Genomic DNA, 16,432 nt, shown 5'->3' on the forward strand with positions numbered 1-16,432 from the left:
CCACTCCCACTAGTGGGGAAGGCAGGGAGGAGGTGTAGATGTACCTCCATCCACCTTTAAAGAAACTGGGATGGGCCCAGAGGTATTACTTTGTGGCAAATTACCACAAACTTAGGGGCTTAAACAATAAAAATGTATTATCTTACAATTCTGAAGGTCAGAGGTTACACTGGGCTAAAATCAAGGTGTCAGCAGGGCTGCAATCCTTCTGGAGTCTTCAAGGGAAAGTCAGTTCCCCTGACTTTTTCTGCTTCTGTAAGGGGCCTGCATTCCTTGGCTCCGGGTCCCTTCCCCCATCTTCCAATCTCTCTTTGACTCTGACCCTCCTGCCTCCCTCTTATAAGGACTCTTGTATCGGAACCATCTAGATAATGCAGGATAATCTTGCCATTTCTAGATCCTTAATGCAATCATACTGGCAAGGCCCCCTTTTGCCAGGTAAGGTCACATATTCCAGGTTCCAGGAATTAGGATGTGCATGGATTTGAGGAACCACTATACTGTCTACCAAACCGGTTACCTACCTACTCACACCAGCCTGAGATACTTTTTTGGGGATTATTTGTTATGCAGCAACAGATAACTGGAACAGAATGATTGATTCCAGCTCAGCTCCTCCTGGCTGAAGCAAACTTCCATGATAAATCTACCCCACTGAAATTCTTGTCATGCAGAGGGTGGAAGGGGTACACCAGGCTCAAGATAACCTGATGGGTCAGGGCTACCATGAGCTCCTTTAAAGAACACTTATTAGTGATTGGTTGCCTGTCTCTCTCCATGACCCCTACTTCAAAATGAGAAAAATACCAGGGATGAATTCCCAGATAAGCACGTTTTCCAAAATTGCTATTATATCATTAACTTTGCCAAGAGATGCATCAAGTTGGCATTAAGGTGGATGCTAATTTCTATGGATTGGTTGGTTATTTATTGTCTTTTATCCATGCTTTGACTTCCCTGATCCCCCGTGTTACATTCTAGCTCCTTATCGCCCTGCCCAAAATCTTTTCCATTGTTTTGCAAAATTCTTGTCAGCCAAGTTGTAGGGATTCCCTTATTTTGTTTTCTGCTGAATTTCTCTGCTTCTCATCACTGAAGGAAACTATAAGCATCATTTAAGAGTTTTGCTCCTATCTTTTTACAAACGCCTGCTCTATCAGGTACATATGCTTCCCATCTGTTCTGATTTCTTGCTATTACTTTAACAACTTTATAAAATACCTTAGGTGGCTTTGGAGTCCGACAAATGAACTTATTTCTGGAGTTTCTTTGGGACATAAGGATTTAAAACTGGATGTGATAAAGGAAGACTCCGTACATCTTGGTGACTGACTGGGTGGGAGAAAGGAGGGAAAGGCAGAGGGAGAAACAAATCCAAGAAGGCTCAAAGCTCTGCAATTCAACAGACAAGGAGAAGAACAGAAAGAAGGGGAGCAAGCTTTGACTTGCTGATAACAACTTTGGTTTCAGACATGTTGACTTGGTGATGATGGTAAAATGATGGAATGGAAATAGTAAGGCTGGATGTAAAGAATTTGCACGTCCACGGTGAGAATAAGAGTGAAGGTATGTGATTTATTTTAACACTCAAGTTTCCCTCCAGTGGAAATATATGAGAAGAGAGTCCTGAGTCTTGGCTTAGAAAAAGCTTTAGAAGGGCACCTGAGTGGCTCAGTCAGTTGAGTGTCAGACTCCTGATTTTGGCTCAGGTCATGATCTTGGGTTGTGGAATCAAGCCCCGCATCAGGCTCTGCACTCAGTGTGGAGTCTGCTTGGGATTCTCTTTTTCTTTCTCCTTCTTCCTCTGCCCCTCCCCCTGTTCACATTCTCGTGCTCTCTCTCTCTCTCTCTCAAATAAATAAATATTTTTAAAAATTGCATTAAAGGGGCGTCTGGGTGGTTCAGTTGGTTGAGCGTCCGACTCTTGATTTCCGCTCAGGTCAGGATCTCGGTTGGTGGGATTGAGCCCTGCATAGGACTTTGTGCTCAGCGGGGAATCGGCTTGGGATTCTCTCTCTCCCTCTCCTCTGCCCCTCCCCCACTCATGCATGCAAGCACATTCTCTCTCCCTCTCTGAATACATAGATAAAATCTTTTTTAAAAAAAGGAAAGAGCTGTAGAAGCCAAGTTGAAGATGTATGAATGGGCATCCTCTGCACTGTAAATTCTTTACTCCTTCATTCATTCATCCATGCTTCATTTATTCTCACACTTGCATTTCTTCATTTATTCATTGAGCTTCCTATATGCCAGACACCAGGCCCATAGCACGTAGTGTGCATGTTAGGTGATAACTAAAGTAAAATCTTCTGAATGGGCTTCTCCAAGTTGAGAACAAAGAAAAGAGAAAAACTGGGGTGCGTGGGTGGCTCAGTCAGTTAATCGTCTGCCTTCGGCTCAGGTCAGGATCCTGGGGTCCTGGGATCAAGCCCTGCATGAGGCTCCCTGCTCAGCAGGGAACCTGCCTCTCCTTCCCCCTGCCCTGTAGCCCCCTGCTTGTGCTCCCTCTCTCTCTCTGTCAAATAAATAAATAAAATCTTTAAAAAAGAAAGAAAAACTTTCTTGTCAATGTGTCAAGAAGCAGGTAATGATCAGTTATTTCAGTAAATATTTGTTGAATGAGTGAGGCAAGGAACATGGGAGACTTTTTCAGAAGTACCAGGCTGTGCCAGGGCACTGAGAAAGGTGAGGTTTCCACAGAGGTAAAAATTTGAAGGTGGAGTTCAGAAGAAAGATAAGGGTGAAATACTGCAAATGTGTTTTCCCAGGATTTGTTTGCTTCCGTAGGTAGCAAGAAATTGGAAATACTTCAGGGTCCTCATACAAGTTAAAATATAATACTCATTGGGGCGCCTGGGTGGCTCAGTCGTTAAGCGTCTGCCTTCGGCTCAGGTCGTGATCCCAGGGTCCTGGGATCGAGCCCCGCATCAGGCTCCCTGCTCCGCCGGAAGCCTGCTTCTCCCTCTCCCACTCCCCTTGCTTGTGTTCCCTCTCTCACTGTGTCTCTCTCTGTCAAATAAATAAATAAAATCTTTAAAAAAAAATATATATATATATACAATACTCATTGCTCTTAACCACCTTAGACTTCTCTCTCCCCATTCTCTTTCTCCTCCTCCCTCCCTCTTTTCCTTCCTTCCTTGCTTCTTTCCTCCTCAGGCCAACCAACAACTTAGTAACACACACTCACATAGTAGCTAAGTTCAAGGAAGTTGAGTGAAAGCCAGGAAAGGGAGTATGATGGACAACGATAATTGCCTAGTTAATACAAAGAACATCCCCTCAAAAAACAATGAAACAAAATAAAATAACTACTGGATGCCTCATTAAAAAAAGAAAATATTCTTTGGAACCAACAGATCAAACAGAGACGAGCAGTGTTCCTCTATTCAAACGCAGGATCCTAGAGTCCAAGCCCCCGCCCCCTTGGCTTCCCCTTCACCCATGTGGTGTCCTGAAAGACAACTCCAAGGACATTCCCAAAGCCAAGTCAGGATCTAAGGAACCCCAGTTGGAAAATAAAACCTGTCCCAGAAGAAAGGATGTGTTATGGCATACATGAGCATTGTTTATGGAAGGGAGGTTGTTAAACCCTGGACTCAAGTTGCTGATTCTCTGTTCTTCGAGATGGAAAAAGATGAGTCATCAAATGTCACATCTGACCCAACTGCCTTGAGATTGTAAAATGATGGGAAGGATCTTAGGGAAAGCTCCAGTGGGCAGCCGACCAAGATGTGAGCTCCGGCTGTGCCAACAGTGGAGACACTTGCCTACTCATCTCACAGGGAACACAGTGTGCCCAGTTCAAAGAGGGTTGAAAACGGATTACCAGTAACTCTGTGTGGGATTTCCTGTCCAAATCCAGGAAGCTTATGTGCTATGAAGATATATAAAACCCTAAATCCCTGGTAATGAATAGATGAGTTGAGAGGTAATAGTTTATACATGAAAGGATTTGAAAGGCAAGGTTTTATTGTATTAAGATCAACGGTAAACATAGAATTTGACTAATCTTGACCCAGCCCTGCAGGAGCGTGTCCTGCTTTCTCGTTTGGCGCACAAAGAATGTAACAAGCCAGGTCTTGCACAACACGCATCGCACAACCTTGAGGGAAAAGGCCAACTCACCTGCCATGCTGCTGATGTTCACCAGCCTGCCCTTGGATTTCCTAAGAAGAGGCAAAAATGCCTTCGTGACTTCCACAGCCCCGAAGAAGTTCACAGCCATGCATTTTTTGTACTCAGTCATGGGAATGAGCTCCCCGTCGGCTGGTAAGCCGATGATCCCAGCATTGTTGACCACAGCCCACAGTCCTGAGGACAGAAAGGAATGGCTTTGATGTCCAGTGATGCTGAAGAGCAGGAGGATTTTTAACACTTGAAGCTCTGGAGTGTAAAGGGCCCCTTTGAGATTTAGGATCTAGGCAGACGACTCAAACCCTTGGACCTTAATCTCCTTGAACACCTAAAACTACCTACTCTGGGGGGTTGTGTGGAGAGTAAATTTGAGATAGTAAGCGATGGGTTTTTGGAGGTATTTTCTCTTCCTTAAAGCACTTCCCTAGATATAGCTAGATATTTGCAGTATCTGGGGACAGAGGACACAGCAAGGGGGAGAGTAATAAAAGTCTATACCATGTTTCTCCCTCAAAGGACTGTGTAGAGACAGTCTAATATCTTGAGGACCAGGCAGGATGATATACGAGCCTTATCCCTAGGCTAGAAGAGATCCCCTAATTCAGGGAAACAGGAAAACTAGAGAGGTGCCAAGAACTAAGAAGACTGCAGAGTCCCTGAGCCCTAGTCCCTTCCCCAACCAGCCTAATCCTGTTGATTGCATCAGAATCACCAGGAAGGCTTGTTCAAACAGTTTGCTGGGTCCCACCTCCAGAGAATCTCATTTAGGGTGTCTGGGATGGGACCTGAGAATCTACATTTCTACCAGGTTCCCAGGTGATGTTGATGCTGCAGGTCTGGACCACATCCACAAGTAGTGGTTTTCAACCTTAACTGCATGTTAGAATCACCTGGGGGGCTTTTTAACGCCCCACCCCCACCCCCCAATGCCCAGCCACATCCCAGCCAATTAGATCAGAAATTCTGGGGTAGGGGAGAGAAGGGACCTTGACATGGAATTTAAAAATTCCCCAGGTGATTCCAATGTACAAATAAGCTTGGGAACCATGGCTCTAAGAAGCAGGAAAGAGGTAATACAAGAACTCCAGATCTTTTTCAGGGGGCAGGATCTGTAGCAGAGGTGAGTGACCTGGGTCCTCTTTACCCGACAGAGGTGACAGAATCTGGGGTATGTTTAGTTAGGCAGACCTGAAGCAGATTCTCTGAGTTCCGAGCCTCAGCGTGGTTTAGAATAATGATCCTCAAGATGAGGTCCAGAACCAGCAGCATCAAATGGAAACTTAGAAATGCAAATTCCAGGGGCATCTGGACAGCTCAGTCGGTGAAGCATCCGACTCTTGGTTTCGGCTCAGGTCATGAGCTCGGGATCATGAGATGGAGCCCCGCTTTGGGCTCTGTGCTGGGTGTGAAGCCTGCTTAAGATTCACTCTCTCCCAGGGCGCCTGGGTGGCTCAGTCGTTAGGCATCTGCCTTCGGCTCAGGTCGTGATTCCCAGGGTCCTGGGATCGAGCCCTGCGTCAGGCTCCCTGCTCCTTGGGAAGCCTGCTTCTCCCTCCCCCACTCCCCCTGCTTGTGTTCCCTCTCTCGCTGTGTCTGTCAAATAAATAAATCAAATCTTTACAAAAAAAGAAAAAAGATTCTCTCTCCCTCTCCATCTGCCCCTCCCCCTCCCCTTGCACGTGTGCACTCTCTCTCTCAAAATAAAAAAAAAAAAATGCAAATTCTAGAACCCCACTTCAGACCTGTTGGATCGGAATGGCGATCAGAAATTGTTGTTGAAGCTCAGCATCTGTGACAGGACATGCCCGCTCCCGTGCAAGAGCCTGCGGTAGGTACCAAAGCCGAATGAGCCTCAGCGCTAACAGAGACACAAATGGCAGGAGGTCCAGCCCTTGCTGGCATCAAGGAGGTAGGTGGCAGCCAGATTGCACAAGGACTGGACAGAGCATTGGACATCTCCGAGGGGGCCAGCATGAAGCATTGATGATCGAGGATGAAATGTCTCATCCCCAGGAATTTAGATGCTACCCTGGGGAAATGAGGTGAAGCTCAAACTGAAATGGTTCTTGGCACATGGCAGAAAGACAGCTCAAAATAGAAACAGAGTTGAGTTGTAGAAAATAAATGACACTTCTCACGTCCCTGAGCTGGGGGTCTGACATTTGCACACAGTAATGACTGGGACATTAAGTGAGAGAATGCCCGGCTCGTAGTAAGAGCTCAAGAGCTATTAGGAGGATGCTGATGGGTGCAGAGGATGCTTGTGCTAGCCCCTCCAGGTGATGGTTTTAATGCGCTCAGCCTGATGCACACCTTTGACAGGCAACATTCAGGCAGCAGCTTGAGGTTGCACTAGAATGGGGGTGAGCAAACGTTTTCTAGGAAAGGCCAGATGGTGACTATTTTAGTTGAGGTGCTACTGTTTCAACTCTGCCATTTTAGTGAAAGAGCAGCTGTAGACTTCATCTGCAGATGAATGAAAATGGGAGCAGGGCTCCAATAAAACTTGATTTATGGACATGGACGTTTGAATTCCATTTAAATGTCACTTGCCAAAATAATATTCTTCTTCTGATTGTTCTAACTGGGTGGCTCCGTCGGTTGAGCATCTGACTCTTCATTTCAGCTCAGGTGGAGATCTCAGGGTCATGAGATCGAGTCCCGCATCAGGCTTCCCAGGGTATGGAGCCTGCTTAGGACTCTCTCTCTCCTTCTCCCTTTGCCCCTCCTCCCCAGTCCCCACCGCCTGCTGGCGCTCTCTCTCTCAAAAATAATAATAATAATAAATAAAAATAAAAATGTAGCATGAGAGAGCTTGGTGGTGATGGAACAGTTCTGTGTTTTGATTGTGGAGTTTTTGCACAAAGCCACACACACAAACACACACACACACACACTTGTATATATAGCTGGCAAAATCTAAATCAGCTCCGTGGATTATACCAACGCCCGTTTCCTGGTTTTGATATTGTACCATAGTTATGCTACATGTTAACATTGAGGGAGACTTGGCGAAGCATGGACAGGAATTCTCTGTACATTTATTTGCAACTTCCTGTGAATCTACAATTCTTTCAAAATAAAATGTTAAAAAAAATAATAAACCAGGGCCATAGTTTGCCAACCCCTGCCATAGAATTTTAAGCTGGCCAGGGCGCCTGGGTGGCACAGTCGTTAAGTGTCTGCCTTGGCTCAGGTCATGGTCCCAGGGTCCTGGGATCGAGCCCCGCATCGGGCTCCCTGCTCCGCGGGAAACCTGCTTCTCCCTCTCCCACTCCCCCTGCTTGTGTTCCCTCTCTCGCTGTGTCTCTCTCTGTCAAATAAAGAAATAAAATATTTTAAAAAAAAGAATTTTAAGCTGGCCAGTAAGCTCATTATACCTGTGGGGACTTATTAAGTTTAAAAATAATATTAATTAGGGACGCCTGGGTGGCTCAGTCGTTAAGCGTCTGCCTTCGGCTCAGGTCATGATCCCAGCATCCTGGGATGGAGCCCAGAATCCAATCAGGCTCCTTGCTCAGCGGGAAGCCTGCTTTTCCTTCTCCCTTTGCCCCTCCCCCCAGCTTGTGCTCTCTCTTGAGCGCGCACTCTCTGTCTCTCTCTCAAATAAATAAAATCTTAAAAAAAAAAAAAAGAAAAGAAAAGAAACAGAGACTGAACCCTGATGACATTGCTTTAGGATCCAGACATGCCTGAAGCCAACAGGTCTTTTCAATTAAGCATATACATTCCTTTGTACATTAGCAATTTCGAATAGGGCCATGCCACTGGCATCTGAAAGAATCCTTATGGAAACATGGATCTGGTTCTTAAGGAACCTAGCGGTGAGGAGTGGGAGATGGACAGATATTTATAATAATGCAGTAATACAAGTGTATGCAGGACATAACAAGTGAGTGTCCAGAAGAGGAAGTGAATAATGTAACCTGGATCACGAGGAAGGTCATGCAAGAGATGTTATGTTTGAGCCAGGTCTCCTGTGGGAGTAGAATCTGCAGTTGGACAAAGTCAAGAGTCTTAGAAAAAGGGAATAGAGGCAAGAGTGAAATTTGGGTAAGAGGAAGCTGAATGTGCAAAGATGTGGAACATTTAGCACATTCTATTTTGGAAACCAATCAGAATTTACTGAGTAGACCATCAGGTACTGCAAATTAAGGGTTTGTCCAGGGCTATTATCCTGAAAGCCCTCAAATCCTTGTGAAGATGTTTAGATTTTATTTGGTGGTGGATAGAGAACCACTGAACCATTCAATGAGACAAAGCAAAACATCTACCACAGGCTGGCTCATGGGAGGAACACAGACATGGAGGCTCTGTATGTCCAAGGGTTTTTAGGAGATGGGTGACATTGTAAAGTGCACATTGTAAAGATTGCTGTCCATTTGGAAAGTAATGGGAAAGGAAAGCTATTGAGGGGCCCCGGTGGAAGGTGAGGGCCTGCACTAAGCCATAGCAGCCTGGTGATGACAGAAAGGGACTGGGATGATAAAGATCTAGGAGATAGAACTGAAGGACTCGGGGGCGCCTGGGTGGCTCAGTTGGTTAAGCGACTGCCTTCAGCTCAGGTCATGATCCTGGAGTCCCGGGATCGAGTCCCGCATCGGGCTTCCTGCTCGGCAGGGAGTCTGCTTCTCCCTCTCCCACTCCCCGTTTGTGTTCCCTCTCTCGCTGTGTCTTTCTCTGTCAAATAAATAAATAAAATCTTTAAAAAAAAAAAAAAGGAACTGAAGGACTCGGGACCAACAGGATTCAGGGACTGAGGGTAAGCTGCAGGTCTCAGTGACCCCCAGGCTGCTGGCTTGGATGACAGACTAGATGGCAGTTCCAGGGTTGGAGCAGGGTGAAGCTCACTTGCAGACCGGCAACCGGGGAAAAGATAATGAGGTCAGGTTTTGACAAACCTGACCAGGTGGGATGCGGGGCAGACAATTTTATATGCATAGAAGTCCAGATGTTGAGAAGAGGGCTAAGTTAGTAATATAGATCTGGAAGCGACTGGCATACATCTCACTGTTTCTCAACTCTGGCAGAAGACTGGCATCACCTAAGGAGCTCTCAAATATACTGAGACCTGGGCCCCCAAATAGGATCTTCTTTACAGCTGACATTCCTAGCAAAAGGAGAGCAACAGTAGCAGCCCCCTTATTGCAGGATCAGCTGAGTCCTTCCATGTAGACACTGATTTAATTGTTTGCAGGACGGTGCCCAGGCTGGGTGGGCATCATGGGTGCACGGCCTGTGCAGCCACAGAGGGTCCTGTGCTTCTGAAAGGTCTCATGCTTGTTTTAATTCTCTGTTAGCATCATCTTCAAGTCTTAATCATTTTTTTAAACAAGGGGTCCCACAGAATTTTCAGCTGGGTCCTCCATCTTGGGCCCAAGCACGGGTATTTTCAGACATTCCCCGGGTGATTCTAATGTGCAGCTGGGTTGAGAGTCCCTAGCACAGACAGAGAACAGCTCAGCCCAGATAATGTGGAGTGGGAAGTTTGGGGATGGAGCCCCTTGGAAACATTCACATCTATGGGAGGAATGGAGGAAGGGGTTCATGCAGGAGAAGCAGAAAAATGATCAGAGAACTAGGGAGGCAGTGTGGGGCGGGGGCTGGAGACCCCGAAGTTAAGACAAGGGAAGGTAATGAACACATTGAAATACTGCTGAGAGGTAAAGAGCTTGGTGTTCAGGATGATATGTATTAGCTCGGCCAGACCAGTTAGCCAACGCGGGATTGAAGGTGAAGAAGTAAAAACAGGGCAGTAGGGTTCCAAAGAGCTGGACCACAAAGGAAAGGGAAGAAAAAGGGCTGTGGCTAAAGGAAGAAAGTGATTGTTAAACTTTTTTTTTTAAATCTGATCCATGTTAATATTAGTAGGAGGAAAGCAATGGGGGCATGAAGGTAAGTAATGGAAGAGCAATCAAGCCAATGTTGGACGAATGGGTTAAGTAATTCTTCAAGTTCTGTGAGGATGGGCCATTCCTGACTTACTCATACCATCTTTGTGTCTGCCAGAGGCCCATGTCAGGGGGGGGGCGGTTGAACAAGTGACAGGTGGCTGGTACAGGTGTCCTCAAGGTGTGGTCAGCAGCCAGATGGACTAGAGGGCAGTAGGAACCAGTGTTGGTCATTTGTGAGGAGGTGGGGGGCAATTGAGGACATGGACAGATGAAGACAGTACCTCTGTTCTGCAACTTTTCCACCACTTTTCTGTGGGCGTCTTTTATCTGCTGTGGGTCGGTGATGTCCATCTGGAGCACAGAGAGGCGCTCGGAGCAGGTTCTTCGCAATTCCTCTGCTCCTGATCCTGTTTCATCCAGAACTCCCACAAATACCGTGAAGCCAAGCTCATCCAGATATTTAGACAGAGCATGGCCAAATCCGGAATCGCCACCTGCAAATGGTTAAGGCAATACAGAGTGGGTTCAAACCCAAGTGGCAGGAGAAATTACTTAATAAAGAAAACACTGCGTACTATGTATGATTCTCCATGTTTTCTGGAGCGAGTGGGACTTGAGGACCTTTCTTTATCTGCTAAGTGGGAAAATGGGCAGAGAAGCTGAAACAGACACATTTATCTGTATAAAAAGAAGAAAAGCAAGGTAGAATTTGGAATGGGGGCCTAAGTAGGAGGAGGATTGCTGATGAAGGGATGGTCTAGGAGTGGTTGGTGGTTAAAGAACTGAGGAGGGAGAACTAAGACATCTACTGGAGATTTTTCTATTAATCTCCATTGTGTCATATTTGATGTAATCTCCATCACTCCATAAAATCTTCAGTGAGTCACTCATTGCAAATTAATATTTTGCAGTTGGTTTGGGGTTTTAGAAATCTAACAAAATGTTGGGTCCTGCTTCAGAGTGGACACAAGTCAACAACAAGAGGCTTCCCAGTTCCTTCTAGGTTATGAAAGATGGTGGCTCATAGCCACCTGCACTTGAGTGGGCACTCCTGTGACGATGGACTCTGAAAAACAAACTGAGGGTTCTAGAGGGGAGGGGGGTGGGAGGATGGGTTAGCCTGGTGATGGGTATTGAGGAGGGCACATTCTGCATGGAGCACTGGGTGTTATGCACAAACAATGAATCATGGAACACTACATCTAAAACTAATGATGTAATGTATGGGGATTAACATAAGAATAATAAATAAATAAACAAATAAATAAATAAAAGAGTGGGCACTCCTGCTCCTCAGGCACCCCTATTATGGAATGAAGGCATCGAGTTGCCATAATTGATTGCATTTAACTTTTTAAAAGTTAGAGTTGACACAATGTTACCTTGGTTTCAGGTGTACAACATAGTGTTTCCACAGCTCTATACATTCTGCTGTGTTCTCCGCAATTGTAGCCACCATCTGTCCCCACACAGCGCTCTCACAATACCACCGACTGTATTCCCTATGCTGTGCCTTTCATCCCTGTGACTTATTCATTGCATAACTGGAAGCCTCTACCTCCCACTCCCTTTCCCCCATTTTGCCCAGCCCCCAGCTGCCACTTTGTTCTCTGGGTCTGTTTCTGGTTTTTTGTTTATTTGTTTGTTTGTGGTTTTTTTTGTAAATTCCACATACAAGTAAACTCATATGGTATTTGTCTTTCTCTGTCTGACTCATTTCACTTTGCAGAATACCCTCTAGGTCCATCCATGTTGTTGCAAATGGCAAGCTCTCATTCTTTTTTATGGCTGCAGAATATCCCAGCATGTACATGTGGTGTGTGTGTGAGTGTGTGTGTGTGTGTACCACATCTTCTTTTTCCATCCATTTATCAATGGACACTTGGGTTGCTTCCATGTTTTGGCTACTATAAATAATGCTGATTGCATTTAACTTTTGCTCCATCCCCTTCCTCCTTGTATGTCCGTGTCTAAACCCAAGTCCATGCCTCTTCATCATCCTGGACCAGCCACCTTCTCCTTTATCTGTATAAGTAGAGAGGGGAGGTATGGGGAAGCCAGCTCCAGAATGGTCCTCTTGTGGCCCAGCAAGGAAGGGTATGATTAACCTAAAAATAACTAACTTAGAACCAGATTGGAGTGAAGAGTGGATCTAGAGCTGGGTTATACATGCTCCACTGGGTGAGGCCAGGTGTTCATGGAGGGCCCCTCCCACTTGTAAAGCACCACACCCTGTGTTTCTGCTTCCTGTTGGCACAGCTGGACATATTGGGGCCATGAATTTTAAAGCTTCCAGTTCCCCTGACAGGTTTGTGTCCTATCAGGTGCCAGCACGTTCCCTCTCTGCACAGAGAATCATTCTGCTGTGCAGAGATGAAGGCTGTGGCCCTCGGTTCCATGCAGCAAAGTCAGCCAGGGTATGTACAGAGGAAGGTGAGAATCTGTTGTCCACCCTAATGTCTATCAATTGATGATTGGACAAAAAAATGTGGTGTATCCATACAGTAAAATATTATTCAGACATAGGAGGGAGTAAAGTTGTGATACACACTACGGCAGTGGTGAATCTTGAAAACTTTACGCTAAGTGAGAGAAGAAGGAGACACATTGATCCTGACCCCATGTTCTCTGAGCAGAGAACAATCTGGAAGATATTTTTTTTTTAAAGATTTTATTTATTTATTCATGAGAGACAGAGAGAGAGAGAGGCAGAGGGAGAAGCAGGCTCCCAAGGAGAAGGGAGCCCGATGTGGGACTCGATCCCAGGACCCCGGGATCATGACCTGAGCCGAAGGCAGATGCTTAACCATCTGAGCCACCCAGGCGCCCAATCTGGAAGATATTTTTGAAGGTAGTGCCTTTGACCAGCTTCGTGAACCTCGGCCTTAACTCTCTCTGGAGAAAGTTCCTAGGAAGATCCTGGCAGGTAGTAGATATGGGCAAACCTCAGAGATCCTGCTGATACAGTCTTAGACCACCACAATAAAGCAAGTCAAATGAATGTTTTGACTTCCTAGTGCATAGAAAAGTGATGTTTATATTATACTGTAGTCTAATGTACAAAAGCATTATGTCTAAAAAAAAAAAAAAACCAATGTACATGGCTTAATTCAAAAATAACTTAACGGGGGCGCCTGGCTGGTTCAGTCAGTAGAGCATGCGATCCTTGATCTCAGGGTTGTGAGTTCAATCCCCACGCTGGGTGTGGAGCCCGCTTAAAATAAATTAATCCATTTAAAAAATACTTTATTGATAAAGAATGATAACCATCATCTGGGCTTTCAGCAAGTCATAATCTTTTTGCTGGTGGAGGGTCTTGCCTCGAAGCTGTTGGCTGCTGACCAAGCGGGATGGTGGTTGCTGTGGCAATTTCTTAAAATAAGATAACAATAAAGCTTGCCACATCAATTGACTCTTCCTTTTGCGAACAACTTCTCTGTTTCATGTGATGTTATTTAATAGCCTTTTACCCACAGTAGAACTTCTTTCAAAATTGGAGTCAATCCTCTCCAACCCTTCTGCTGCTTTATTAACTCAGTTTATGTACTATTCTAAATCCTCGGTTGTCGTTTCAACAATCTTCAAAACATCTTCACCGAGAGTAGAAACCACTTTCACAAGAAACCATTCATTCGCTCATCCATGAGAAGCAACTCCTCACCCACTGAGAGTTTTATCGTGAGATTACAGCAATGCGGTTCCATCTTCAGGCTCCACTTCTGATTCTGGTTCTTCTGCTCTTTCCACCACATCTGCAGTGACTTTCTCCCCTGAAGTCTTGAACCCCTCAAAGTCATGCATAAGGGTTGTAATCACTTCTTCCAAACTCCCGTTAATATTTTGACCTCTTCCCATGAAACATGAATGTTCTGAATGGCATCCAGAATGGTGAATCCTTTCTAGAAGGTTTTCAATTGACTTTGCCCAGATCCATCAGAGGAATCACTACATATGGCATCTTTAGCCTTACAAAATGTGTTTCTTAAATAATAAGACATGAAAGTCAAAATTATTTCTTGATCCATGGGCTGCAGAATGGATGTTGTGTTAGCAGGCATGAAAACAACGTTAATGTCATTGTCCATCTCCACCAGAGCTCTTGGGTGACCAGGTGCACTGTCAATAAGCAGTCATATTTTGAAAGGAACTTTTTTTTCCTGAGCAGTCAGTCTCAACAGTGGGCTTAAAGTATTCAGTAAACCATGTTGTAAATGGGTGTGCTATCATCCATGCTTTTTTGTCCCATTTATAGATCACAGACAGGGCAGATGTAGTATAATTCTGAAGGGCTCAAGGACTTTCAGAATGGTAAATGAGCACTTGCTTCAACTTCAAGTCACCAGCTGCATTAGCCCCTAATAAGAGAGTCAGTCTGTTCTTTGCAGCTTTGAAGCCAGGCATTGACTTCTCCTCCCTAGCTATGACAGTCCTTCTGTTGAGCGAAAATCTGTTGGTCAGATTTGGTCTCAGCTCGATCTCTGAAGAACTTGCTGCAGCTTCTACATCAGCACTTGCTGCTTTGCCATGCACTTTTAGTTGTAAAGACAGCTTCTTTCCTTACACCTCCTGAACCAACCCCTGCTAGCTTCAGACTTTTCTTCTGCAGCTTCCCCACCTCTCAGCCTTCACAGAATTGAAGAGAGTTAGGACTTTGCTCTGGATTAGGCTTTGGCTTAAGGGAATGTTGTGGCTGGTTTGATCTTCTATCCAGATCACTGAAACTTTCTCCATATCAGCAATAAGGCTGTTTTACTTTCTTAACATTTGCGTGTTCACTGGAGTAGCACTTTTAATTTCCTTCAAGAACTTTCCCTTTGCATTCACAACTTGGCTAACTGGTACAAGAGGCCTGGCTCCAGCCTATCTCGGCTTTCAACATGCCTTTCTCACTGAGCTTAATCACTTCTAGCTTTTGACTTAGAGTGAGAGATGGGGGACTCTGTCTTTCACTTGAACACTTTGAGGCCATTGTAGGATTACTAACTGGTCTAATTTTGATGCTGCTGAGTCTCAGGGAACAGGGAAGCCCAAGGATAGGGGGAGAGATCTGGGAACAGACATTTAATGGAGGAGGCAAGACACACACACCCTTTATCAGTTAAGTTCACCATCTTTTATGAGCACACTTCATGGCACCCCAAAACAATTACAACAGTAACATCAAAGATCACTGATCACAGATCACCATAACAAATAAAATCGTAATGGAAAAGTTTGAAATATTGTGAGAATTACCAAAATGGGACATACAGACATGAAATGAGCAGATGCTGTTGGAAAAATGGCGTCAATAGACTTGCCCGATGCAGGATTGCCACAAACCTTCAATTTGTAAAAATCACATTATCTGCAAAGCACACTAAAGCAAAGTGCCCTAAAAGGAGGTGTGTCTGTACTGGATGCAAACCGAGTGATGACACGTTGATCTCTGCCAGGCCCTGTGATCCTGGAAAACAGCAAACAGAAATGTCCCTACTCTTTGTGTTTTCAGAAACAACTTAATGCAAACAAGTCACCTTCCCCATGTGACTTAGATAAGACTCATAGATGTCCCCCTCGTTTACCAATGGTAAGGCCACAGACCCAAGCCCTCCAAACTTCCATTCAGTGCTTCATAAATGATTAGCCAAACTGCCAATTGCCAATGAATCATTGAAACAAAATACTTGTTAGCTAAACTTTGGTACAGATCCTCTCCTTTCCCCAGGTCCTGGCCAACCCTCAGCCTGAGCCAGCACACAGCCCCTCCGGAGAACAGGCTGGTCTCAGGGGGAAACATTCTCTCCTCTTCTGTCTGGGCATGTCACTCCTGTCCATCCCAATTCCCCTCACCTGGTTCTGTGGGGACACGTTTACTCCCATGAAAGCAACGTTCTTTTTTCGCCTAACTCTTGGGATACTTGCAGACCTATGGTCAGAGTGTTCCCCATACTGCAACAATCCTGTCCCCCCACAATAACCCTTTCAAATAAAGTCTCTCCTTACTAAATCTGTATTTGTTTTTATTTAATGGTGCATTAATAAAGCCAAAGTTCATAGGAGGCCATCTGCTTGTCCTTAGGAAGCGTAGCATAGAAGCCTGGGGGTAAGCCTGGGTCCCACCATCCCTACCTGTGCAACCCTGGTCTGTTTATTTAGCCTCTCTGTGAACTCCGTTTCCTCATCTATAAAATGGGCTTAATAATGGTACCTCTATCAGTTAATATTTGTGATGTGCTTGGGGCGCCTGGGTGGCTCAGTTGGTTAAGCGACTGCCTTCGGCTCAGGTCATGATCCTGGAGTCCCGGGATCGAGTCCCGCATCGGGCTCCCTGCTCGGCAGGGAGTCTGCTTCTCCCTCTGACCCTCCTCCCTCTCATGCTCTCTGTCTCTCATTCTCTCTCTCTCAAATAAATAAATAAA

At 45.3% G+C, this 16,432-nt stretch overlaps 1 protein-coding gene across 1 annotated transcript in view; it reads right to left on the reverse strand.

Moving 5' to 3' along the window:
- Window positions 1-1,384: 1,384 nt before the first annotated feature.
- Window positions 1,385-16,432, reverse strand: part of HSD17B2 (hydroxysteroid 17-beta dehydrogenase 2) — a 43,147-nt gene continuing 28,099 nt past the window's right edge. Inside the window, exons 2-4 of the mRNA XM_081807866.1 lie at window positions 10,313-10,525; window positions 4,129-4,314; window positions 1,385-1,392 (exon numbers count right to left, since the gene is read on the reverse strand). Coding sequence (XP_081663992.1) covers window positions 1,385-1,392; window positions 4,129-4,314; window positions 10,313-10,525 — 407 coding nt within the window. The remainder of the gene's footprint in view (window positions 1,393-4,128; window positions 4,315-10,312; window positions 10,526-16,432) is intronic.

The sequence above is a fragment of the Leptonychotes weddellii genome, chromosome 16 (genome assembly GCF_054177405.1).
Source record: "Leptonychotes weddellii isolate Sample4059 chromosome 16, ASM5417740v2, whole genome shotgun sequence".
Classification (NCBI taxonomy): domain Eukaryota; kingdom Metazoa; phylum Chordata; class Mammalia; order Carnivora; family Phocidae; genus Leptonychotes; species Leptonychotes weddellii.